Source organism: Mustela erminea, chromosome 18 (assembly GCF_009829155.1).
Source record: "Mustela erminea isolate mMusErm1 chromosome 18, mMusErm1.Pri, whole genome shotgun sequence".
NCBI classification, from domain to species: domain Eukaryota; kingdom Metazoa; phylum Chordata; class Mammalia; order Carnivora; family Mustelidae; genus Mustela; species Mustela erminea.
In genome coordinates this window covers 29,791,530-29,818,493 of record NC_045631.1, presented here as the reverse complement: position 1 = coordinate 29,818,493, position 26,964 = coordinate 29,791,530, and the positions used below count along the sequence as shown (strand labels likewise).

The window sequence follows — 26,964 nt, the reverse complement described above, 5'->3', positions numbered from 1 at the left end:
CACAAAGAGGATGTGGGTTTTCTGAGACTGCTTCCACTGGCTAATCCAGGCAGTTCAAAGGAGTGGTCTCCCAAGGAAAGAGACTAAAGAAACCTGTGCAAAGACAGGAGCAACATTTATTCACTCAACAGGCGTTCCCTGGGTGCCTGTTATCTGCCAGGACCGTCCTCGATGCTGTAGGTGACACGGGAATGAGGCAAATGTCATTGCCCACAGTGCTTCTCCTCCACCTGGAGGGAGAAATCCCAGGCCGCACCAACTAGGGGAACAAGGGCCGGTGGTCTTGGCCTGCAGGAGGGCTCTGGCTTACAAGAGAGTCCTGGATGCCTGCGGGGCTGTGTGGACCAGGAATCTGAAGCCGTATCTGGGTCTAGGTTTTCTCCGTCAATGAGGATAATACTACTAACACCACCTCACAAAGTGTAAGAGGACTGCAAGGACAGAGACGTCTAAAGCCTGTGGGATGGTGCCCGGCACCAGCTGGGACTCAGTGAAGAGCAGAGTTAAATGCCATCTGCTGGGCCCTTCCGTCTTGTCCGGGGCCGCATGTCCCAGATGCCCCCGCAGGCAGCAACCCGATCATGGGAAGGCTCTCTGTGCCCCTTCTGCACCCAGCACTGCAGGCCCTCCAGAGACCAGGGGGTCACATTTACTGGACTCAGTGGGCAGGGTGGACCCTGAGGCACCAAGATGGTCCCCTCTCCCCCTGCGACTTCACTGATAAAGGAGGGAACTGCTCAGAAACTGCCAGCTGCCACCGCCATCATGCCTTGCTCAGAGGAATTTAACTAGTACGTCTGAGGTCACTCCTCTTTGGTTGTTCCCTAGGCTCTTTCTCCACGGCCTGGTCTTTTCAGGTTCCAGGTCTCTGCGGGCTCCAGAGGTCCTGACAGATGGTCCTGCTGCCAGCTCCCTCGTGACTCTCGCTCTGTTTCACCTCTGAGCCTTTGCACAAGCACTTCCCTCTGCCTTGCACACCCTGTCCCTCACTCCCCACTCTTTCTTTGGGCCTCAGCTTGGCTATCCTTTCTTCTGGGAAGCCATCCTCCTCTCCTGCTCCCACTTCTCCCACCAAAAGCACTGGCCGCTCCCAGCTACTATGGCCTGAGTCTTGCGAGCTCTGTGCCGGCAGAAACTCAGTCTGCCTTGGCCAAGGGGGACACCCAGAAGGGCAAAAAAGAGCCTTTCCAGGAAAATTCAGTATGTTGGAGTAGGGCTCAAGAGTCTGCTTTTTTAACAAGCTCCTCAATTCTGATGACCCCCTTAGTGGGGTCTGCTACTGTGCCTGGCACACCACTAGGTGTGCCATGTTTGTTGACTGCATGATTTCTGCCCATAAAAGGCCACTGATCGGCTCGGGTACGGGGTTCCTGCAAGAAAGTGGCTACTCGCGCGTTACAACCCAGGGCTAACAACCCACGTCCACTAAGAGGTTCGGACAGCCTCGGGCCTGGCGGTGAATGATCGGGGCCACGCCCCTACCTCCGGGGGAATGCTGTCCTCCGAGTCGGAGCTGTCCTCGTAGACGCTGCCGCCACCGCCCTCCAGGTTCATCTGAAGGAGCTGGTCGATGGTGGCGTCCACTGCGCCGCTGTTGGCGCGCAGCACGCACTCGATGATGTCGTAATCCATGTTGGGGAACATGGTCTTGAAGTCGTCCATGGCCTGGTTGAACTCGAGGCGGCGCACCTGACGGGCCGGCCGGCTGTTGTTGAGCTCCTGCGAGGCAGCCGCTCCGGCCCCGGCCCCGGTCCCGCGCGCCCCGGCCGAGCCGCCCCCGCCGCCGCCGCCGCCGCCGCCGCCGCCGCTGCTGCTCCGGCGGAACAGGCTGGTCATTTTGCCGAGCCGCTGGGGGAAAATGTTTGCGGCCGGCGCCGAGCCCCTGCCCCCGGATCCCTGAGCCGTGGCCGCTCGCTCGGTGCGCTCGGGGGGCTCCCTCCCGTGGCTCCCGCTACCCTGGGCGGCCAGGCGGGGGCGGGGCGCGCGGGGTCCCCGGGTGGGGAGGCTAGCGCGCAGGGCCACCGGCGGCCCTCGGGGAGCGGCCCTCGCGGGGCGGCGGCATCCGGGCCGGGGCAGCTGGTCATCCACACCCCCGGGGCATCCTGAGGCCGAGGGTCCCACCTGAAACAGAGGGAGGCAGAGTCAGGGGCGGGATGAGAACAGCTTCTTTGTGCTTTCTCTCCAGCGGCAACAGTCAAACAGCCAGGGTTCTAGCACAGGACTGCTACCTCTTAGCAAGGGTTAACTCTGGGCCGGACACTGTCCTAAATGTTCTGGGTGGGCTGACTCCTGACACTCCTATGAGGTAGGTGCTAGTATCCCCCATTTCGCAGATAGGAAAATGAGGCACAAATGCTGAGGAAGGGGAGGAATTAGGATTTGAACACAGGACCATGGCCACTGGTCGCAACCACTACTCCTACCGCCGAGTAGCCCTGAGGATCTGAGGCAGGAGGGGCTCTGTACAGACCCCATCCTGCCCTCTGGTCTCCAGTCCACCCAGTCTCTGCTTCCCACATCATGGTCCCAACTTGATGATCCCCCCATCACGGCCTCCGATTTGTGGAGAGTACCATCAAATCTGCATCAGAAAACTGTCCAGCCCCCTCACAACAAGGCATGTACATCACTGCCAAGGTCACATTTTTGTTAGTGCAATCAACCTAGAGTTGAATATATCTAAAAACCCTCAAATTCTGACTTTCTCATGCTTATACCAAGATTTACAGTAATTTTGTTAATTGTAGAAAAGTGGCAGCCTTAGGGGACTGTTCCATCAAAGAATATTTCTTAAGTTTGACACAACAGGTACAAAGCTAGATTTCCTTTTCTAGGAGTTGGGGTCATCATCTTAACAGCTGACATAGAAACATTCGTGTGACCAAATCAGCATGATGCTCTTGCCTGCCATGATCTCAGCTGTCAAACAGCTGGTGGGTGATAAGAAGGACCAGAGCAGAGGAGTGTGGAAGGTGTAGGAGATGGGCTCTCACTCACCCCAAGGTCAGAAGATCTAGCGCTACCATTGATTCCTTCTGTCCCTTTTCGGTCTGCCCTGGCCTAGGTTGAATGAGACTGCATATTGTTTCCCAGGGGTACCATGCTAAGATGCTAACCTCCTTCAAACCTCTGACTCCTTAGAGGAATGTGGAAATTGTCCAGGGCTCCTGTTCTGGGGCTTGTTGGGTGGGTGTATATCTGCCCCATCCCAGAGAGGTGGGCTGTATTGAAGAATGGAAAACTAGGGGTGCCTGGGTGGCTCAGGTCATGATCTCAGGGTCCTGTGATTGAGCTCTACTGGGCTCTGGGCAGGGAGAAGCAGACTGTGCCAAGCTGGGTCATGTCCTCGGCTCCACAGGAGAGTGCCCCTCCCCTGGCTTGCTCTCTCTCTCAAATAAATAAATAGGTAAAATAGTTTTAAAAATTATGGAAAACTAGAAGCAGTTGGGCCCCACACAGCCTCTGGACACTGATGTCACAGAACTATAATCCCTCCCAGCTTCTGGAAAACACCTATTCTAATACTCTGGTGTATCTACATCCAGAGACTCTCTCTATGCCTCCACTACCGTATGTATGCATTTATTTTATGGAAATGTGATCAAACCATAAATTCTACACAACATCTTTTTCCACTTAATAATTTATGTAGCCATCTTCTCCTGTCAGAGCGTATAGATCTACTGCATCATTTTTTTTTAATTTTATTATTTTTTTTTAAAAGATTTTATTTATTTATTTGACAGACAGAGATCACAAGTAGGCAGAGTGGCAGGCAGAGAGAGAGAGAGAGAAAGAGGGAAGCAGGCTTCCTGCGGAGCAGAGAGCCCGATGCGGGGCTCGATCCCAGGACCCTGAGATTATGACCCAAGCCGAAGACAGCAGCCCAAACCACTGAGCCACCCAGGCGCCCCTACTGCATCATTTTTAATGCCCGAGTAGTATTCTGTTCCCGGGGTGAAGCACGATTTATTACCCAACTTCTTTCACCGGCTTGTCTTCCCAAACGAGCAACTCGGAGCCCAGAGAGGCCAAAGCCATTTTAGATGGAAACACAGAGGGGTGACCTCAAATGGTCAGTCTGAGAACTGGGATGAAAATGAGCACAGGAAGGAAGCCAAGTATGACATGGCGTCCCATAGCCAGCTTTAGATACTCCATGTCTACCCCCATGTTCACATGTCTCCACCACCTCTGCCACATCAGAAGGTCAGAGGATGCTCTTCTGACTCTTCCAGAATGCTACACTAGAGCTATCACCTTTGTCCTGGGCTCTGGAAACCTGCGCTGAGGCCTCTAACAAAGACCTCGGGAAGGGGTGCCTGGGTGGCTCAGCGTTAAAGCCTCTGCCTTCGGCTCAGGTCATGATCCCAGAGTCCTGGGATCCAGCCCCACATCAGGCTCTCTGCTCAGTGGGTGCCTGCTTCCTCCTCTCTCTCTGCCTGCCTCTGCTTACTTGTGATCTGTCAAATAAATAAATAAAAATCTTTAAAAAAAAAAAAAAAAGACCTCGGCCTGCCATCTGCTATGCTGACATCATCACACATACAGGTCAGTGCCTTGTGTTAACACCCTCTCTGGAGTAAAGCCACCTTCTCGCTGCCCTGCAAGTAATTTATTAAGAGATAGAGGGACTTGACTCTCATTTGGCTAAGGGCAAACCCGTGGAGAAAGAAGCCAGGACCTGACCCAGCCCTGGTAGAAGAACAAGGAAGATGATGGGGGCCACACTTCCCCCATGAGCAGCCCCCTGGATCGGGCCCTTGGGCTGTGAGTGTCAGGAAGATTCCTGCCGTTTACAGGAAGCACAGTGATTCAGAGTCAGGCTGCCGTCCCTGCTCTGCCGCTCCCCCACTGTGGGACCTCGGAGCGTCCTCTCCTCTCTATGCCCAGTGCCTTCACTTGTATTTATGGGACGTCGATGAGAATGAAACAAGATCATCACCCAAGTAGTGCCTGGAACAGAGCGAGCTGCCTGACTGGTGTTGCCACTGTCCCAGGAGCCTGGCAAAGAGCCAGGAGCAGTCGGGACACCGGCCAAACCCTTCCCCAGAGTGGAAGGGGTAGGCAAGTCCTTCAGGCCTTAGAAGTACTGCTCCTCAAAGCCCCAGGGGAGGCTGGCTGGCCTAGGCAGCTGGAGACACCACAGGTCAAGCCGCCTCCTCTTCCATTTACCCCGGGTTCGAAGCCTAGAAAAGCAGCACTTCCTGTGTGTGCCATGATATGGCATGGCTGCCAACCGTGGGCCAGCCCCACAGCCTGCTCCACATGTCACATGAAGACCCTGACCCCCAAGACTTGTCAGAGTGGCTCAAAGGCATGTGGCCAGTAGTGGCAAAGCCTAGACTTTTCCCATCTCATGCCGATGAGAAAGTGGCTCAGAAACGCTAATGGGAAGTGTGGGGAAACGGGATTCGTTGTTCAGAAATACCGTCTCCACAGGGCTCTGCCAGAATGCACAGGCCCCAAAGCCAAGGTGCCTATAATTACCACCAGGCGGGGCGATGCCAGCAGCCTCACCCTGTGAGGACCCTCCCTCACTGAGCTCAAGTGCAGAGTGCGAAGCCAGGGCTGAGGTAGGCTAGCATGGCTGGGAGTGGGGAGAAGGGCCGTCATCGGGGTCAGTCTCATCCAGGCCAGGCTCTCTTTTGCAACCAGCATGGCTCAAATGAAAAGCAATTTAAAACACATGGAAGAATTAAGGCAGGCGACTTTGGTTTACGGGCCTGTGCCAGGCGCTTTCACATTTCACCTTTATTACAACTTCAGAGATAGACACAATAGTCCCCATTCCACAGCTGTGGAAACCAGTTCAGAGAAGTCAGGCAACCTGCACAAAGTCACACAGCCAGTACAGAGAGAGGCCAGAATTAGAAACCCACTTCCTAGGGGCCAAAAGTGCCCAGTCAGGCTTAGAGGGCTAGGAGCCAAGGAAGCTCAGAAATGCAGCCACGTGTGGCTCAGGCTCAGAAGACTGGGCACGGCCTAGCTGACATTCCAGCAGAGGAGATGTGACCTAGACAGCACTGGGGGTGGGGTGTCTGTTGGCCTGGCCCCAGAGCTGGCTCTGTGACCTTGGGGAAACTGCTCCACCTCTCTGAACCCCAGGTGCCAGGTGCTAGCAGGACAACAGAGGGAGATAACCCCTGACCCACTTCTGAAAAGTGGAAGTGAATGAAACCCGTTGAGCCTGTTAGATGTCTTGGTCTTGGAGGCCAACTCCTCAGCTCTCCTAAACTCAGGGCTCTGAGTGACCGGGGGACAGAAATCCCACACCTGTCCTCCCCCAGGTCCCAGGGAGCCAGGCCTTCCACTTCCCCATGAAGGAATCCCGGCCCAGGAGGAGGGGGATAGCAGCCTGCCAATCCTCACTCCAAGTGAGAGGAGACAGCCAAGGCCTGAGTCACTCCTGGCCTGGCCCAGGGAGGTGGGCCAGCTGCCCAAGTGCTGTTCTCCTGACCTTGCCCAAGGTCAGTCCCGCCAGTCTCCTGCAGGACCAGGTAGGGTCCCCATGGACCTGTGAGAGCCCGGGAGCCAGAGTCCTGGGCTCCCACTCTGACTGGGGTCAGCAGAGCTGTGTGACTTGGAGAAATGACTTCACTTCTCTGACCTCCAGTGTCCTCATTTGTAAGAACAGGTGTAATGCCACCTGGAAGGGATGTTGTGATGGAACTTCTGTGGGGGTCCGGAGCTAGTAAGCACCCAAGGAGACAAGTTGCCATGGCCTCAGGCACAGACCTTGGCCCTTGGCTACCCTCACAGACTGAACAACCTTATCCAGTCCCGTGGCTTTAAATACCATCTACCCGCTGAATACAGGTTCCCAAATTTCTCTTGCCCGGAGGCCTCCTGGGAACACGCCCTTCAACTCGACACCGCACAGCTGACCTGCTGTCCCCACTTGGATGTCCCACAGCAGCTGACAGAATGGGTCGTCCGACTTCAAGGTTCCTTCTAGACCCACCCTGCCCCTCCCACCTTCCTCATCTCTGAACGGCAGCTCCACGTGACTCAGGCACAAAGCTCAGGCGACTCCTTGAGTGCTCGAATTCTCTCCCACCCCACACCCAGTGGCAGCAAACCCCATCTTCCCTATCTTCAAGACCATTCCAGGACCTGGCTGCAGCTCACCATCTCCGCTGCTATGACCGTGCCTGTCGGTGTCCCCCACTGCCTTCCCACAGCCACCGGCAAGCCAGGTGTTCCAGGGGCCTCCATCTCCTCCCAGATATCGACATGCTCCCTCCTTCCCTTCCTTCGGGCCCCTATTCAAGCATCATTTTACCAAGCACCAGCCATATCTGCCACGTTCCCTCACTGTTTGCCTTCATTTAGTCCTCATGAAAAAGCTAACATTTCTGTGTGTGTGTGTGTGTGTGTGTGGATTATTATCCCACTTCACAGATGAAACAACTGAGGCCAAGGCAGTCAGTACCATGGTTAAGGTCCCAGAAGCCTCCTACTGCCTGACCTGAGGGCCTCTTCCCTTATAAGGCACATGAGGCTGATGACAGGATGGTCCCTTTGCCAAGCCAGTGTCAGCTCCTGGGGACAGGAAGTCAACCCCCTCAAGATCTCACTTAACATTCCATTGTCCCTGGGGAGGACCCAGCCTTGAAAGGTAGGGGGAACACAGGAGACCTCAGGAAGAGATGTGGGATTAGGAGGCCAGAGCTCCCAATTGCCCGCACTTTCCTTCCCCAACCCCCACCCTGTCTCCTCCAAGGAGGAGGGACTGCCAGGGGCCAGCTCTGTCTCCGCACACTTCTGGCTCCCTCCTCTGAAAATCCCCCAGGGACAAGGGACACACCAGACCTTGTGATCCATCTGTAATTGCTGTGATCCCGCCCTGCAGAAGGGAACTCAACTGGCCTGTCTCACCTCAGGTCTGGGCCCATCCAGTGGCACCGCCATGCCAGGCCACTAGGTGGTGTCCCAGGGCCCAGGCTCCAGCTGCTCCCGGGGAAAGGGCAGACAGAGCAGCTTCTCTCCCAGAACCCAAAAATCTGCCCCACCCCCACCTCAGACTAAAAAGGAGAGGAACCCAACCAGCCCCAGGGTCTCAGAAGCCAACACTGGAAGAGCTTCAGAATAGTTTATTCTCCAAGTGGGAAACACGAGGCCCACACATGCCACCAATTTCGCGCCCCCGTCCTTGGCAGACATCACGAATCTATCCAGGTATTGCTATTGTCCTGTGGAGCCCACAGAGCCCTTCACCAAGTGATTAGAATTGGCAAGCGAGATGCACCCTGCTTGCCAGCCCTTTCTTTTCCGGACGAGAAGACAAGGTCCCGGCTTACTTTGTCTCATCAGGAATCCGGGCTGCAAAAGCCAGCAGGGCCAGAATGAGGTCATATGACCCCTGGGACGCTTGTGTAACCATGGTTAAGTCCCGGGGAAACCTCAAGTGGGTAATGGCAGCGCTAATGGAGAGGCTGCCGGGCAGCCGAAGGGCAGCTGCCTCCTTGTCCAATTGTCACCCCAGTCGCCATGGGGGCAGGGCACAGGGAGTCCAGCTCAGCCTCTGGGCTTCTGAGCTGGAGAGGCCCCCAAAGGGGGCAGAAAGGAAGGTGGGGACCCGAGAGACGGAGAGAGGCTCTTAGCGTCTGCGTGTGGGTGCAGGCGCACGAGGATGTCAGTGTGTGTGTGTGTGTGTGTGTGTGTGTGTGTGTATGCACGCACAAGCGAGCCCGCGCGCCCAGCCGGGTGGGGGAGGGGCGGTGCTGACAGAGGCTCCTTGTCCTCCTGCCCCTGCACAGGCTTGTTTTCTTCCCAAGCTATTAATGTCGCTGCAGCTTCAAAAGCCGGGTGACCTTTAAATGCCGAGCCTCCTGCTCCTGCCCAAGGCGCGGTAAAGGCTTAATGGAAAACTCAACCGGCCACAGCTGCTGGGGTGACGGCGACAAAGCCAGTCTCATTCTGAGGGGACCAGGCCATGGGGCAGCCACACCTGTGCCCACCTCTGGGGGCACGATGAGCACAGTGCGTGGGGAATTAGACCTGAGAGGAGCAAGAGAAAGAGGAGTAGCGACAGACTCAGCAATACCTCGCCCTGCTTTGTGACCTTCGGTTGCCCACTTAACTTATCTGGGCCATGCCCTATCATTTAGTCAAACCTAAGCCTGGGGCAGAACAAAAGTTCTCCTTCCCAGAAAAAAATCTTTTAAAAATCTATAGAAGATAAAAAGAAGGAAAAGAAACACAGTTGCTTTCCTAATTTTTCTCTCTCTTGTCTCAATTTCCATGGCCAGGTGTGTAGGCAAGGGGAGCTAAGGTAGGGCCTAGGGCAAGAGGTTTCAAAGGAAATTAATAAGGTCCCTCCCCTAGGGAAGGACTGGTCCTGAAGCCTCAATCCCAAGGATACCTTCGTCCCTCCCTGGGGTTCCTGAGGCCCCAGTACAGGGCTGGGCTGCCATAAAAGGCACCATCAAGAAGCCCCTTCTGCATTCCAGCTGAAAAGTCCAAGAGGAAGCTCCTCAGGCATGATTAACGTGGTGTTCGTTTGACTCATCTTGGTCGGATAATGGTCATAGTAGGAATGACACCCTTACACTATTGCTGGCTTCCTTCCAAGCCAACCCTATTCCAGGTGTCTTCTGCATGTTCACTCTTACCATCCTCGTTCTGCAGCTCTGCAAGGTGCATACTGTCCCTGTGATTTCTACTTTATGGACAGAAAAATGAAGCACAGAAAGGTCCAGGGACTTGTTCAGGTCACACAGCTAAGTGGCCAAGACGACATTTGAGCCTGGGAGGTCTGACTTCTGAATCACGCTGTAAATCCATCCACCACCCCTGCCCCCCCACCCTCCCGTATTCCTAGAGTTGAGCACAGAGCCAGGCATGTGGCAAGAACTCAAGTAAACCGGAACTGAGTCCTCAACGGGGCAGCAAAGCTGCCCTGGGGGAGGCTGGGGGTGCCTAGGGCCCGTGTTGGGGGAGCAAGGGAAGAGAAAGGAGAAGTTTGTAGTTTGCAGGCAAAGCCTTATCCTGAAGGAAGGACCATTTCCTTACAAAAACCTTTTCGCACTCCACCAAGGTTGTTTAGTTGCCAAGAAGACCAACTGTTTTCCACTTCGACCTGAGCTTCTTAAAAACTATTTCCACAACAATCCCTCTCTCCATCAACAAATTCTATCAGCTTAGCCAAGACGCTCAAGCCAGGAGCCTACAAGGAGATCAAACGTCTGTGGACAGAAGGGGTGCTGCTCCCCACTGCCCTATTCAGGGGCCGCACCCCGGAGGAACCCCTCTGGGTTGACAGGAACGTCAGTGTACCTGGGACCAGGTCAGTAGCCCAAACTCAGAGAAGGGAGCCACTGGCAGCTCAGGTGCAGGCCAGTGAAGCTGGGCTAGTTCCAGGCATGAGCTCATGCTGGTCCAGGTCCATCTTCTTGGGAAAGAGGGTCCAGTGGCCCCTCCCTGGGCCTCTCCTTCAGGCAGTTGGGCTGCAGGTCCCTCCAGAAGCAGGACCTGCATGGTCTGGGGCTGAGCTCTCAAGTCTGGACAGTCCCAGATGTCTCTGAGCCCCTGGGACAGGTGGTCAGGCAAGGATGCCACACAACTGAGTATCTGAGAGTGCCCAGGGAATCCAGGTCAAGGAACCAAGATTAGGGAGGGGTGCTCAGGGTGAGCAGGGGAGTGTCCGGGGAACAGAAGTCTGACTCCTGCCTCCTTGCCCCCACACTAATACACACTGTGCACTCACCCACTGATCCATGAATCCCACTTCTATGGAATTCATATACTATGTATCATGGAAGGATACATTTTTTGTTTACAACAGTGAACAAAGAATGAGGCATCTCTATAGGTGTCCCTGCCCAAGACCCATGGCTAAGGGGAACAAGGCAAGGCAGTACTGGACTACAGTGTGTTATGGTATGTGTATGTATGGAGAGGACAGTCACAAGAAACTGATCCTATAGGTTTCTGCTGGGAGGAATTAGGTCATAAGGGACAGATCGGGGAAACATTTCTCTGTAAATCTTTGTATATCTTTTACATTTTGATTCAGGTTCATTCATTGATTTAAAAATAAAATAAGCAGATCACCTGTAAAAAATAGCAAAAGGACAGCAATGGCAGTGATTTTTTCATCTTTGTGCCTATGTATATTATCTACAACAGACATGACTCAGTTTTTAAAAATCATTATAGCAAATGTCTATGAGTGCTAACCATGTGCCATATACCTTCTAAGCCTCCAAGTAAAGGAATTATAAGACCCACTTTACAGATAAGGAAACTAAGGCCCAGAGAGTTGATATAACTTACGTGGGATCACACAGTCAGTGACGGAGCCAGAATTTGAATCCAAACGGCATAGCCCCAGAGTCCATGCTCTTCTTAACCTCCTCCTTACACTGTCTCTCTGATTAAAACAAAACAAAACAAAAACTGAATGATGACAAGAAAAAAAAAATCTTAAGAAAAAGCAAACCACAAAGCCTGTAGGACTTTAGAAATTCTGTAATCCTTTGAGTCCCAACTCCATCCTTCCTGCCTCCACTTGCCCAGCAGGCCTTCGCCAGTCCTGCCTCAGTGGAAGCTGGGCACCACTTCTCCCCCCCAGGGCTCCCTCCTGCTCAGGGGCCCGTCCACCTCCTGGTGGCCTTGCAGGGGAGAATGAAGGGCGGTGAGTAAGGCGGTGGCTGATGCCGCCGCTGTTCCAGAGGTCAGACCACAGTGTGAGGGTGTCCTCCAGGGCAGGGCAGGGCCAGATCTGGCCAGGCAGCTCCTTACAGAGGGGAAGCCGCATGTTGGTTGTGAACATTGCGGAGTCTGGGGTAAGAGGCTGCAGAGCATGGCATCACAGAGGCGCTTTAGCTCTGGGCCAACCTCAGCTTTCATTCTGATCACCACTGCTTGGGTGAGTGGAGCTTCTCTGACTGAGTTTCCTCATCTGTAGAATGGGACACCTGTTCCTCTGAGGATGGGTTCCCCTCCAGGGGGATTCTTGCGATGGGCACACACAGGCTCCACACAGATGCTCTCAGCCTGGAGAAGCTGTTAGTAAGGCCCCAAGGCCACACACTTCTCTGGGACTGAGTCTAGAGCCTGATGCAGGAGTCAGGCCTGGCTGTGGTACGAAGTGGGGACAGTATGCAGCATAAAGGTCTTCCAGCAGGGGCCTCCAGGACCTCAACTTGGGGGGCTCTGGGGCCCTGAGTGGAGCACGGAGCTGGCCAACAGCCCCATTCCTGCCCATACTCTGCTATGCATCCTAGGGGAGAAGGGACTGGAATATACTGGGGCCTGGGTGGCCCAGACCTCCCAGTCTTCCTGGGGGCCTGCCCTCTAGGGGAGAGGCTCCCGGCCATCCCCAGGGGTGAAGGAACGAAGGCACACAAGCTGACTGGCCTTCTCAGAAGAGCCTCTGGCAGTTGAGGAATGCAGGCCCAGGGCTGGGGAGCAGAGCCTTGGGGAGGAGGTGGTTGGCCCTGAGCTTCAAAGGAACAGGCAGCAGCTGTGGCTGGGAGGGCCCAGGCCCTCCCCCTCTGGCAGCCAAGACACCATCAGAAATTCCACCCCAGCAAGAAGGGCCGGCCCAGACAGCAGATGGGATTGCTTAGAGCCACTTACCAGGCCAGCTACTTTCCCCGACCACAGGCTACTCCCCCCTCCTCGCCGCAGCTCCTTCTCAGTCTGCACAGCAGCTGAGCTCCCCTCCCAAGGCCTGTGGCGCCCAGCGCCGGGCATCTACTCTAGACCTGAGGCCCTCCCTTGTCCACAACGCCTCACCTCCACACAGCCACGGGCCCACCTGTGCCCTCCGGAGAGGCCTGGAGAGGACAGCGGGAAGAAATAGCATGTTCTCACTTCCAGATGGCGCCTACTGCCAAAGGTACCAGAGCTCCTGGGCCTGCGGTTTGATCCCAGCTGGGATTTGAACCCAGACTTCCGGGAGAGTGCTCCCTGTCCGTGTGGTGCACGCACTAGTGATGCCAAAGTAGCTCGCATGCTACATGCACCAGCTCCCTCAGACCCGTTCGCTCATGAGGCCACGGGACAGCGACAACGTTCATTAGGGTTTTCCTGAACACTCCCCTCTGCCCCCAGGTGCTCAGTCATTCCTCTCTTCACCCAACTCCGAATTAAAATTATAGCCACACTCTCCTCCAAAACCCTAAGGGCCGCCTGTGCGAGCCACTCCCTTCACTAGGCTGATGGCAGGGCAGCGGGAAGCGCCCACCTGTGCCCAGAGTGGCTTTTACAGTGTCTGGGGCAGCAAAGGTGAGTTCAGGTTGACCTGACCCGCCCCAGCGTGGGCCAGAACCAGAGGCACCGCCTTCCCAGTTGCTGGCAGGATCAGCACCTGGAATGTAGCGCAGGGAAGGGCATTGGGCCAGTGGGGCTTGCCAGCCCTGGCCCTCAAATCTGACAGTCAGAGGAAGGGGGCGGGAACTCTTGGGGGTCCCATAACCAGCTCTCTTTGCCTCCAGGGGTCTCAGTCTCCACCTCTAGAAAACAGGAAGAGCCCCTAATGAGTCTCACCTCTCCCACCACTGAAACCTCCCAGGGATGCAAGGACATGGTGGGGTTGGTGGTGGATTTGTACCTGTACTAGGTACAAACCACGAGGTCTGCAGAAGGAAGTGGCTGTATTCCAGTCACCCAGGGCTGGAAGACTTGTGCCCTTTCTTAGCTATAGAACCAGAACCCCTTCCCACCCTTTTCCTCACATGAGACCCTCAGCACAAGTCTGTTCTATAAGGGCACTAAGTCTCTCAGCCCCTCCCCTCCCCAGAAGTTACACATAATCAGAGACCCTGTCATTTACAGAGTGCGGGTTAATTGTCCACGAGCATCTAGCACGGTCTATCACGGCCTTCTACCAGTGTCAGAGCCATTTTACCGAGTTATGTGTGACCCAGAGGTTGTCCAGGGCTGGGCCACATCCAGCCCACGTGGCCTTACATGGCAGAGCCAGCATGCCTGTCAAATCTTCCGACATACTGGTTCCTCTCAAGGGTTTTAAAGCCCGGGTTCAGCCCCCGCGCTCTTGTCTCCTGAGCTGTTTGCAGCTCTGCCTGTTTCCCTTCCTGCTTCCAGCCTGCTCTTGGGAAATGTTAATGTGCTTTTCTATCAGTCTCAGAAGCAAACACTCTTTGCATTAAAGCCGTGTATCTCAGAGGGGGGTGAGACTTCATCAGACTCCCCTGAGGTATTTGCTAAAAACACATATTCTCCACCCCACTATTAAATCGGAATCTCGGGGGAGGGGGTGCTGGGAATCTGCTTTTTAACAAGCTCTTCGGATCATTCTGATGCCCAGTAAAGTGTGAGGACCCCCAGCTCACAGGGTGACGCAATATAAAGCTCTGGATTCTAGTTTTAGCGCCATGACAAACCAGCCGGCTGACCTTGGGCAGGTCATTTTACCTCCGGGGCCTCCAGCTTCCCATCTGAAAAATGGGCAAGGAGGACTGAGATGATCTCCAGGCCCTTCTCCCCACTGACTGCCTCTGTGTGTGCCCTAAGTCCCCAGATGGTTCCCAGGTGTCCGGACTGAATTTCATGGCCCGTATACTATAGGCACGCATTAAAGAGAGTTCCAGTCAGACTGATTTAGGGAGATCTGCAAAAATACCTTCTCTCTGGCTCCAGGCCCTAAACAAATGACTTTTGGATTATCCATGATACCTCCCCCTCTCCCAAGCACCTACTTGCTTCATTCCAGCCGGAGACAACCAGGATTCTATAAACACTGGGTCTGCACACCTGGGCTTAGTCAACAGTCAGCAAACAAAGGCTCTATCAAACCACCCCACAAGCCCAGACTTGCACCCGCTTTGTCTCTCAAGGGGAAAAACCCGGCCTGGGATGTGCGGACCCTGCATGCTCTTCCTCCCGTCACAGAGTGGGCATGAGGGGCTGGCTCGGACAAAAGGCGTGGCCAGAACAGCCCCAGCCTATGGTGGGTTGCAAGGTTTATCCAGACCTAAGGGCTGTGAGGCAACAGCCTGGGAAGCAGCCAGCAATCGCTGGGACGATGGAAAAGCAGCTGGCTGTTCCTTAGTCCCTGGGTTCCTTGTTGGTTCCTTGTTCACAATGTATCTAGCAAGTGCTCAAGCATTGCTTGCTGGCAGTAAACACAGGCTTGATTTCATCCTTCAAGGGCTATGTATACATAACAGTGGAGCTGTGGGGATTATCAGGCCCACAGACACAGGGTGAATTCGGTTTCCTGCCACCTTTGCAGATGGTGAAGCTATGTGTGCTCCCACCAAATTAACCAAGGGGGAAGGATGAGCAGGCAAGGAGAGAATGGAAGCCCAGCTTCTACAGTGGGACACAGCCGGGAGTTCCAGCTATGGTCTGCTGACCCTCCTCATTTAAGGATACTGAAATAGATTATTTTCTCACTCTGAGTACGCCAGCTGACGCAAATGGTGGTGCTTTAAGTGTGCACCGTACTTCACAGTTTACAGCACAGTTACAGTACAGTACAGTTTACAGTACAGGGGGGCGGGGGGTGAGGGGGGCGAGCCGTGGGGAGGAGGAGTCCACCAGCCCTTTCCATTCTGCCAGGCTCCAGGCTGGGCACGTCCCATGTGGCAGGGACCCACTCTGGCCCTGTGTGAGGCACTTCACCTACACGGGATTCTCGGAACAACCCCGCAGGGTAGGAAGCAGATTATCTGGTAGATGAAGAGACTGAGACAGACACAGAGGAATTAACTCGCCTGCGGTCTCACAGCCAGGAAGTGGCGAGTCAGGATTCTTCCCCAAAGCCCACACTCCCAACCACTTACCGCACTTAACTTACTGACACTGAACTTACACTGGTGGGCCTCTGATCTCTGCGTGGGCAAGGGGAGAAACAGGCTCCAATGGTCCCCCCTCCCCCCGCCCCCGGGTATCCTGGAGCAAGAGCAGAAACACTGTGTGGAGGTGGCCCCGGAGCAGGGAAGCAGAGCGGAGGTGGGAAGACGGAGTCGTCCTGCCACAGGCCTCCTCTGCCACAGCCGCCCCAGGCCCAGAGGGACCAGCACGAGGCTCCCTCTCCCACCCCCAGCAGGACCTCCCTGTCCGGGGCCTGGTCTGTCCTCAACACTCAGCTGTAGGCCCCACAGGAGGAAGTGGCCACACTTGAAAATCATTGCCATGTGGGGCTGAACTTGGGGCTTTTGTTCTTGAGCAAGGGCAGTCACATTTCACTTTCAGGAAGGAGCCGGGAGGGTGGGGCCGCTCGGCATTGCACAACCAAGACAGGCTCAGACACACACGGGTCCGCTGTAGAAGTCTGCTTAGACAAGTGGGAAAGTACTAGCAGACCCACGGCCTCTCCCCCATGGCAGGTCTGCACAGAGACCGGACACAGCCCAAGCCATCCTCCTGCTTTTTATTTATTTTTTAAATATCTGTAAAAAGATTTTATTTATTTATTTATTTGACAGAGAGATAGTGAGAGAGGGAACACAAGCAGGGGGAGTGGGAGAGGAAGAAGCAGTCTTCCCGTTGAACAGGGAGCCTGATGTGGGGTTTGCTCCCAGGACTCCAGGGTCATTACCTGAGCCGAAGACAGATGCTTAAGGACCGAGCCACCCAAGCACCCCTGTCCCCCTGCTTTTTGAATCAAGGCCTTGTGCTCAGTCATCTCAGCAAGCCAAGTAAAAGAAGGAAGAGCAAGGTAGCAGAGGCAGGATGAGAACTGAGGCCTCCAACCACCCTGGGCAGAGGGTGTGCGAGATGGGGAGCCCTGGGTCTGAGAGAGGGACCATTTGGCCACATCTGGCTGGGAGGGGCAGCCCCAGCACTGGGAAAACCGCCTACCTATGCCTCCTGCCCTTTCGAGAGCACAGCATCCCCCCCCAACCACACAGGTGCCACACAGGTGCCTCATGGCCCCGACCCTCCCCTAGACGCAAGGGAAGGACAGCAAACAGCCCTCAGAGGCACCCTGGCAGTGTCTAGAGCAACTCTGTCTGGGGGCAGCTCTTCCCTCAAAGAGTCACCTCTTGCTCCCTCCTCCCGGAGGCGGTGGTGGGAGAGATGGGAGAAAAGTCAGTCAAAGGAAAAACTTTTTAAAAAGTAATACAAGAATAAACCAGGTTTTGAGCAAGTCCCATAGCCCTTGGAAGCAGGGCTGTCCTGAGATCCCCGGGAATGGTCCCCTGCTCCCCTCCCCACCTTGCACAGTTCAGAGGCGAAGGTTTTCACCTTCTCCCCTCCTGCGCCTCCTCACAGCTTCACCTCCAGGCCCTCAAGGAAACTGGTAGAAATGGGATCCTTGTCCTTCGTCAGCTGCAAAGTAAACAGCTCTCTGGGGGTTTACTCTCCTTGGCCAGGAGGGGTCCTCTCCCACTCTCAGGCGATCGGGGGCTCCCACCCTCCCGGAGCTCTGCTGGGGCAGCAGCAAGGAGTTCAGGAGAATGCGTGGGTTCAGGGCCCGCTGGCAGGAGCAGGCCACCCACCAGGTCCAGCTCACCCCCCTCAAAGCCGCTCTGTTTGTAAAGGGCTTTCGGGGACAGGAAGCAATAAACAGAGTCAAGCGGCCAAGATGCAGGGGCTGATTATGCAGTTTATGGATTTTCCAGGCCGCTTTGTACTCTCCCACCAGCTGCCTGGGGCTCTGCAGAAAAAGGTGCTGGCAAAAGACGGCCGGTCCTTGGCTTGAAAGGTGGACTTCTGCCAGGCCTAAACTGGGTCTTTCCTAATGGGAGGGGGGGGGCACTGGATGTCTTGCCCGTCCCCACAAGCACCTTCTCAGTGCTGTAAACCACCAGAGCCCAGACTCATTTTCTCTCTCTCTCTCTCTCTCTCACCAGCCCACTGCTCACCTCTCCACCCAGCTCTAAGTTACTTGACTCCCCGGAATTCCCAGAGGGGAGGGCATGCCTGGCCAAGGTGGCCCCTTCCAGAAGGTGGGTGGCCCTCCCTCCCAAAGCCGCTCACAGCTCAGCTCAGCTTAGCTTAGCGTGGCCGCCCCGGGAGTGGAGAGTGAGTTGGGAATACCTGAGCCCGGTGGGGAAGGGGGTTCTGGGCAGCAGGGCCTCCCCAAACCAAGCTCAGCTCTCATTTTCCCCCAAACAGGCTGCGATCCCGTGAGACGGTGGCCCATGTGGGCAAGCTGGGCAAGGCAGTAGGCGCAGAGCAGTTGGCAAGAGCGACAAGGGGACAAGGGGGAGCACCCCCACTCGTCTCTCAGGACCCACAAACCAATAAATAATACGAGAGACATGCCCAAAATGGAAGAGCATGCGGCTAAGACCTTCAGGGGCCAACACGGAATGACATGAAAAAGCCAAATGAGTGGGCCTTGTGCCCACCACGCTGGTGTTGCGGAGGCGTCTGGTGTGTACTCGCCTCTCGGGACAGGCGTGCACAGCAGACCCTAAGTAGCGGTTATCTTAGAGGTGGGGCTGCGGGAGGGGTTCGCTTCTGTGTACGTCATGTAGCTCTGCGTCCTTTGAAGTTTTTCCACAAACAGGCATTATCTCTGTAGTTTGAAATTAAGAATTTAAAAAAATAATAAGGTGCACTGCCGGAGGGATGGGCACGCATGGGGGAAAACAGTTTGGTAGCTCCTTACAAAGGTGAACACAAAATTACCCTATGAGCTAGGGATTCCACTCCTAAGGCGTACACCCAGAAGACCTGGAAGCAGCAGTCAAACGGATACGTGTAGACACACCCATGTTCAGAAGAACATTATTCACACTGTCCCAAAGGCAGAAACCACCCAGTGTCCATCCACAGGTGAACGGATAAGCAAAATGCAGTGTACACAGAAGGAAGGAGGGGAGTATTCCTCAGCCATAAAAGGGAATGAAGTTCTGACAGATGCTCGAAAACACGCTAAAAGCCAGACACAAGAGGACAAAAGCTGTATGATTCCACTTCGATGAGTTACCTAGAACTGACAGATTCCTAGAGACAGAAACTAGACTAGAGGCTACCAGAGGCTGAGGGAATGGGGGAAGAAGTCTGTGTCCGATGAACAGTTTCTGTTGGGGGTGACGAACAAGTTCCGGAAACGGATGATGGTGACGGACGACTATACAGTGCACAGACTGAATGCCGCTGAATCGCCCCCTAAAAATGGTTAAAATGGTAAATTTCATGATATATATATATATGTGTGTGTGTGTGTGTGTTTTATTTATTTGTCAGAGAGAGAGAGAGAGCACAAGCAGGGGGAGTAGCAGGCAGAGGCAGAAGCACAAGAAAAAGAACTAAAGGGGCTCCTGGGTGGCTCAGTCAGTTAAGCGTCAGACATGATTTTGGCTCAGGTCGTGATCTCAGGGTTGGGAAATAGAGCCCTGCAGGCTGTGTCGGGCTCTGAGCTGGGCGTGGAGCCTGCAAGGGACTCTCTCTCTCTCTCTCTCTCTCTCTTTCTCTATGAAGGAAGGAAGGAAGGAAGAAAGGAAAGAGAGACAGAGAGAAAGAAAAAGAACTGGAGACTTAAAAAAGTCAGGCAGGAGGCGCTGAGGGGTAGAATCGCCAGAGTCACCAGACAGAAGGGGGCGCTCCTCGGGCTCGCCAGACGGAGGGCAACCAGCACACAGGAAATCCTGCCGGCACAGAGGGCCTCTGTCCAGATCCGCATGGAGCAGGCCAGGAGACAATGACTCCCCTGTTGATGAGGACTGTTCATGTGACCTGCAGAGAGTCCCAAAAGCCATGGGGCCGCAGGGAGACAGCAGTGCAGGGGTACTTTCTGGAATGTTTGGAAGTGGTGGGTCATGACACACTAGGGAACGGTTAGTGTGCTGGAAAATGAAGCAGGCCTCTGAGAGCTTGGGCTGGAAAGAGAGCAGAGAGGAGAAAGGGCTTGCAGGGACTGCAGGGAGAGAGGAGGAGTGAACAGAAGGAGACTAGAGACAGAGTAGAAGAAGAGGGTGCTCTGCCAGAAGAAGTGACTCCTTCATTCATCCAGCAAACATCACAGGGTGTTTCCAGGCCCTGGATGCTGGGGAAACGGAGGCCAGGGCAAGGGGGTAAGGGAACCATCTCATCTGATGAATACCTAGTGCCCCTTCAGCACCACCGCCCACCTTGCTCAAAAATACATACCTATATACAGCCAAGAAACCCAAAACTGCCCCCAGCCCTCCACCTTTTTCTGGAAAGTAAAAGCGTTTCTTACTTGAGGCCAAGCTGTTCAACTAGGAAGTAAGATCAAAACCGCCCCTGTGGGCTGGTTAGCCCAGTAACTGCACCGCAGTCACGGCCAGTGCGCCCACTGGTCAGCTACCAGGCATCCACAGGGACCAGATTCTTTCCTGCTGGAGGGGAGAAGCGGGGAGCCGCACAGGCATGCCAGGGTGGGACCCCGGGGCTTTGAGGCCTGTGACTGCTGGACTCGGACTGCCCAGGTGCAATGTTTCCAGAGGTCCTACCCCGCTCAGCTCCGATGGCACAAGGACAAAGAGAGGCCATACGTGGGGGTGCATTTGAGGTCAACAGCAGCTCTGCCTCGCTCAAGATAAGAACATTTAAACAGTGGACTTTGTTAGAAAAGGACATTGTATCCAGGGCCTTCCTGAAATGTGTAATGTGTGTACGTGGGCGCGGAGGAAAGAGGGTGGCAGGCAGTTCTGAAACATCTCGACTTAGCCATTGTGTCTTTCTCAGAGACCCACTCCTTCTAGAACTGTGCTGTCCAATAAGGAGCCACTCATCACCTGGGCCAATCTAAGCTTCAATTGTAATTGATTGAAATGGAATTGATTGAAATGGAATTTAACATTCAGTTCCTCTGTCATTACTACCACATTTCATTTGTTCACTGGCCATCCAGGCTAATGGTCATCACGTTGAGCAGGATATTTTGGAACGTTACCAACACTGCTGGAAGTACTATCAGACAGTGCTATTCTGGAACCTAAAGGGGAGCCCCTCCTCCTTGGCAGTATGAAGCCCTGGAGCCCTTTGTGACAACTCTCCGGGGGAGACCAAGGGCTGCGGGCCACTGATCCCCAAAAGACGAGTCCCTCCACATCCTTCTGGGAAGGGTGGGGAAGGGCAAAGACCCCTTTCTCCTGAGCAGGGGTGAGCACTAGCCTCTCCTCACTGATGTCCTCAGCCTCTGCCAAGCTCAGAGCCTTGGCCTCGTTCTAAGAAACCTGCCAGTCCAGGCAGAGAGAGGCAGAATCCAGCTAGAAACCCAAGTCCCAGTTCTAAACCGCACTTCTGGGCCTCGGAAGTCCAGGGTCAGAAAAAGCCCTCTAGTATGTCTGCCTGGAGAAAGGGTACGCTTAGGTCACAGGGCTCCTCCACTGTCCCCTTTCCTAGGTACGCCCCATGATGGCCCTGGCACCACCTCCCTGGGCTTGTCCAGAGCAATGGGAAGGAGTCAGAGGAAAGAGGGGCCATATGTGGGAGTGGGTGGGGAGGCTAAGGGCTTAGAAAGAAAAGAACCATTACTTTACAGAAACAGATGGACCAGGCTAAGGAAGGGGATTCTTTTTTTTTTTTTTTTTTTTTTTATCTGACAGAGATCACAAGTAGGCAGAGAGGCAGGCAGAGAGAGAGGAAGGGAAACAGGCTCCCCGCAGAGCAGAGAGCCCGATGTGGGGCTCCATCCCAGGACCCTGAGATCATGACCTGAGCCAAAGGCAGAGGCTTTAACCCACTGAGCCACCCAGGTGCCCCGAGGAAGGGGATTCTGAGAAGTGAGTGATGTTGAGTGTTTGGGTCTGTGTCCTTTTTTTTTTTTTTTTTTTAAGATTATTTATTTGACAGACAGAGATCACAAGTAGGCAGAGAGGCAGGCAGAGAGAAAGGGGGAAGCAAGCTCCCTGCAGAGCAGAGAGCCTGATGCGGGGCTCGATCCCAGGACCCTGGGATCATGACCTGAGCCGAAGGCCGAGGCTTTAACCCCCTGAGCCACCCAGGCGCCGCTGGGTCTGTGTCTTTGAACCAACCAGAAAGAGCAAGACTGGTCAGGGCACCCCGCAGCTCTGCACACACCACACATATTTCATGGCTGACACACGTGCACTCCTGACCTGATCAATCTCCTTCAGAACTTCCCCATTTCAGGCAAGGGCCTTCCATCACCGTTGTCCCCACAGCACATCTCAGCCAGCCCTCAAAGTCAACCAAAACGGAACCCATAAATCTGCAGTTGTTGGGATGGCTCAGTTGGTTGGGCATCCGCCTTCAGCTCAGGTCATGAATCCAGGGTCCTGGGATCAAGCCTCACATCAGACTCCCTGTTCAAGCAGGGAGCCTGCTTTTCCATCTCCCTCCACCCCTCCCCTGACTGGTGCTCTCTCTTTCTCAAATACATAAATCCTAAAAATAATAATAATAATAATAATAATAATAATAATAAAAAGAACAAAGAAAACTGCCCTACCAAATGTAAGCTTAATGAATTATCGTAAGACAACACCTTGTAAATATCCCTGTCAAGAAAGGAGACATTGCCAGACACTACCTGACCCCTCCCCATGTCACACACTGACTTTTGTAGTCATCACTTCCTTGCATTCCTCTACTCTCCAAATGTACATCCCTGGACACTGCGATCTGATTAGTCGTGAATGTCATTTGTCCTTTAAGTCTATCTTAATCTATGGCTCGCCCCATCATCTCCTTTTTTGCCTTGTAATTTGTGACACACAAATTTTCTTTGTAATTTGTGACACACCCAGACCGTGTGACTATTGCCTTCTCTACTGTCTGAAGGTCATGGACCAAGTCCTTTTCTCTCAGGGCCTCGCTTACTCCTTCCTTACCAGCACCACCCTGGCCAACTTACGGGAGCTCCTGTGACCATAAGAAGAGATAGCCTGAAAGCACATCAGGAAATGCTTATGCTATTTTGTCAAGCAAAGAATGCAGGATGCAAATGAATACAGAATGCTATGCTTTCAGATCCCCCAAGGAAACATGCATGGGAAAAAGGGCCAGCAGGAAACATGCCTTCTATCAATGCTTGTCTTGGACGGTAGATTTCTGTTTCTCTTCCTTTGCTTCTTTCTTACCTTTTTCCATGACCAGCCTATAGGAATACGACAGGACACATGTCATTTTAAACATTTTAAAGAAAAGGGTGCACGAGACTAAATGTGCCACCAGGCCTGTTCACTATCCCGTCACAGGGCCATTTGGCTTTGCTGTCTGTCCCCAAGGCCACCAACAGTGCGGCTGAGATCTGCAAACCTCAAGCTCACGCCACATCTGCTTCTCTGATGCCTCCCAGCTGCCCTTCCTGTCCCCGTCCTGTCTTCTGTCTGTGTCACCAACAGAACAACGCATCTAAAACAATAGAGGTTGGCTTCCCGGCTCCCCTGTCACTCTTAGGAGGCTCAGACCCCTTCTCTGTCTGCATTAGCGCTCCGCACGTTCACCCCTAGTGTGGGCTGAACACATGCTGCTGGGCCCCAGCCCCAGAGCTCCTGCTCCCTAGGTCCCTCAAGGCCAAGAAGTTGTGTGTCTAACGAGCCCTCGGGCAATGGTGATGCCACTGATTCCCAGACCGCACTCTAGAATCCTCACCTCTGTCCTCCTAAGCAAGCCCTGTCCAGCCATCAAGAGTTAGTTCGAGTTCCCCTGTCCATGCGGCGGGCTCCTCCAACAGCCAGGACTGGTCTCCCTCTGTTCTTCCAGGCCACCCCCAGCACTGAAGGTGTTCTGCTGGTCTGGGAAAGGGGAGAGAGCGCTGAGGGGCTGTGAGGGTGGGCAATGGGACGAGGTACCCCTCCCTCCCCTCGTAGCGGCTCTTCTGGGCAGAGCCTGGGAGGAGCACTCCTTCAGTGGCCCCACGTTATCCAGGAGGTCTTCTAAACATCCCAGGGAAACGGAGTCTTTTCCTTCCCACACAAACTTCTAATTATTCCGTGTGCATTCACTGCCACTCAAAAAAATACTCAGTGAGCACCTACTGTACGTCTGGATACACAAAACGAAAATTTATTTTCTTCACAGAAACCAAGAATTACAATAGCATTAAGCTACCACAGAAGCCTGCAGAAGGGGCTCCTTCCAAAGGCAGCCCAACAGCCCAACCCTGCAGCCCCGGGGACCACTACACACATGCAGCCTCCGCCTGAGAGTCAGGTGCTGGTGCCCGCCAGCGAGCACGCGCAGCAGCGGTCACGCCCACGTATAGCCACAGTGAAGGTCTGGTCGTGGATTGCAGGCTTCGTTTGTCCTCAGCTAAGCCACCCAGGACTCCGAAGCAAGATTTATGGACAGATAATGTTAGGAGAACAGATGTCCAAGTAAGCGGGTCGAGCAAATGCAGACAATGATAGTGAGACAGGGAAGCTGAAGGGGACTCCATTTTTAGAAAGGCCCCATTTACTCACGCTCTGTATTTTTCTTTCTTTCTTTCTTTCTTTTTTTTAAGATTTTAATTATTTATTGGAAAGAGAGCACAAGCTGGGGGAGGGGCAGAGAGAGAGAGAGAAGCAGACACCCACTGAGCTCGGAGCCAGCATGGGGCTCGATCCCAGGACCCTGAGATCATGACCTGAGCTGAAATCAAGAGTCCGACGCTTAGCTGAATGAGCTATCCAGGTGCCCCTCACGCTCTATAGTTCACCTTCCATATGGGTAAATCAAAGAAGCTACTTTCCCATTCCCAGGGGGAAGCAAGGAACTGAAAAGTTCTGAGCTCCTTCCTTCCATTTTTCCTTCCTTCCTCCCTTCCTTCCTTTCAAGATTTTATTTATTTATTTGACAGTGAGAGAGACAGAGAGAGAGGGAACACAAATGGGGAGTGGGAGAGGGAGAAGCAGGCTTCCCGCCCAGCAGGGACCATGACCGTAGTCAGCTAAAGGCAGTTGCTTAACTCCTGAGCTACCCAGGCACCCCAGTGTTCTCTGAGTTTCATCCTCATCCCAAAACACCTGATAACATCTAAGAAGAACCGGGTCCCAAACGTGTTCCAGGACATTAACTTTGAACAAACCTCGGCCCACACTGGCATCAATACCCCCGCCTTCGGTGACTTATGGGAGAACACCTGTTGTTCACCTGATACTCCCTTTGATTGATCCCTCCCCGGATTCCTGGAGGGGCACCTTGGACCCTTTTCCTGTGTGAACCCCTAACTCCAGCGACAATGAGACAAAGTCTCCTTTCCTTTCTGAGTCTTTTAGATACTTTGTCTGCTGTACTCTATCACTTAGGCTATTCAGTAAATTCTGCTTTCATTTCCTCCTGGCTTGCATTTGCTTTTTATCCTGCACAAAGCCAAGGACCCTCTTGGCTAGTCCTGTGGGGCCCCCTCTGGGTCCTTAGACCTGCCTGTCTATGCCAGCTGTCATGGTGCAGGCCTGGAACCCACTGGAGGGAGGCAAAAAGACACCACCTCCTAATAAAAAGGCAGCAGATGTCTAAAGAGCTGACCCTTGTCCCATTTCTGCAAACATCTGGGGCTCTGGACACTTGGGCCTTCTGCCCCAGCAAGATATTCTGAGTAGGCTGAAGACACCGCAGATTCTCCACAGGGGTGTTGGCTTCTCTGTGACCTTGAGCAACTTTTACCTCTTCATGCCCCCATTGCACTATCTAACAATATCTTTTTAAAAGGTAGGAAAGCCCAAAACAAGATGATAGAGGTTCCCATTGGAGGAATAAAGGGAGAGATTTAAAAATAAGCAGCAGGGGTTCTGGGTGGCTCAGTCTGTTAAGTGTCTGACCTTTTTTTAAAAAAAAAGATTTTATTTATTTATTTGATGGGGGAGGGGGAGAGAGAGCAAAAGCAGAGGGAGCAGCAGAGGGAGAGGGAGAAGCAGACTTCCCACTGAGCAGGGAGCCCTGTGATCCCAGAACCCCAGGATCATGACCTGAGCCCAAGGCTGACCCTTAACCGACTGAGCCACCCAGGCGCCTCAAGCGTCCCACTCTTGACCAAGACTCAGGTCTTGTGATGCCTGGGCGACTCAGTCTGTTAAGCACCTGCCTTCGGCTCAGGTCATGATGGTCCTGGGATCAAGTCCTGCATCGGTCTCCTTGCTCAGCAAGGAGCCTGCTTCTTCCTCTGCCTGCTGCTCCCTCTGCTCATGCTCTCGCTTGCTCTCTCTCTCAAATAAATAAAAAGATTTTATTTATTTATTTGGCAGACAGAGATCACAAGTAGGCAGAGAGGCAGGCAGAGAGAGAGAGGAGGAAGCAGGCTCCCTGCTAAGCAGAGAGCCCGATGCGGGGCTTGATCCTAGGACCCTGGGATCATGACCTGAGCTGAAGGCAGAGGCTATAACCCACTGAGCCACCCAGGTGCCCCTAAAAAGTTTTTTAAAAAAAGAAAAAAGGACTCAGGTCTTGATCTCAGGGTCATGAGTTCAGACTTTGCACTGGGCTCTGTGCTCAGGGTGGAACCTACTTAAAAACAAAACAAAGCAAACAAACAGACAAGCAACAGTAACAACGTCTGTAAAAGTAAGAGAAAGAAACTGCAAGGAGAGCCAGCAGGGAAAATCCTTTAGTGCCTCAGTGGGGAAACACTGCGTTCATTCAGGCTCCCTGGAGCAGGGTGGAGGGGTGCAGCAGGAGCTCTGGAGAGCTTCTGAAAGACAAAGGTCCAGGGTCCCCTACTGAATCAGAGTCCCTTGAGGCACAAGGAACATGCAATTCCCATTCTCCATCCCCAACAGCAAGTCAAAGAGCCTCAGGTATTCCGGGGGCTTCTAGGCCTGAGACACCACCCCAGAGGTGAGAAGCAAATTATTATCTAAGAGAGGAGGAGGGAGGGACAGTGGCTGCAGGGAAAACATCAAGGGACCTAGTGACAGGCTGGAGAAGAGAAGGAATGTCAACACTGAGGTGCCCTTTGTTTCTGGCCCCCCACAGAGATCTGATTCTAGAGAAGGGATACCTCCCTCCCAGTTTAGGCCCGCCAGTCCTCTAGGGACCTGCTGCTTTTTAGCCAACGCACGTCTGAGTCCTGGGCCGCTCCTTCCTCTGACCACCACTGATCCTGGCACATTTCCTCAAGCTCTCCATGCCTTGGCCCCAGCAGCTTCACACTGATCAGCTGCGACTCTTTAGTTCAGG

General features: G+C 53.8%; 1 protein-coding gene across 3 annotated transcripts in view; it reads right to left on the bottom strand.

Moving 5' to 3' along the window:
• CUEDC1 (CUE domain containing 1) overlaps positions 1-26,964 on the bottom strand; it is an 82,454-nt gene that overhangs the window by 18,921 nt on the left and 36,569 nt on the right. For 2 of the 3 annotated variants that reach the window (XM_032320353.1, XM_032320354.1), the window contains 2 exons: positions 11,281-11,377; positions 1,483-2,121 (listed from right to left, as the gene is read on the bottom strand). In XM_032320353.1, coding sequence (XP_032176244.1) covers positions 1,483-1,836 — 354 coding nt within the window. In that variant the 5' untranslated portion in view covers positions 1,837-2,121; positions 11,281-11,377. Of the gene's footprint in view, positions 1-1,482; positions 2,122-11,280; positions 11,378-15,790; positions 16,065-26,964 lie in introns of those variants that run through there. The other variant, XM_032320355.1, reaches the window with a different exon arrangement.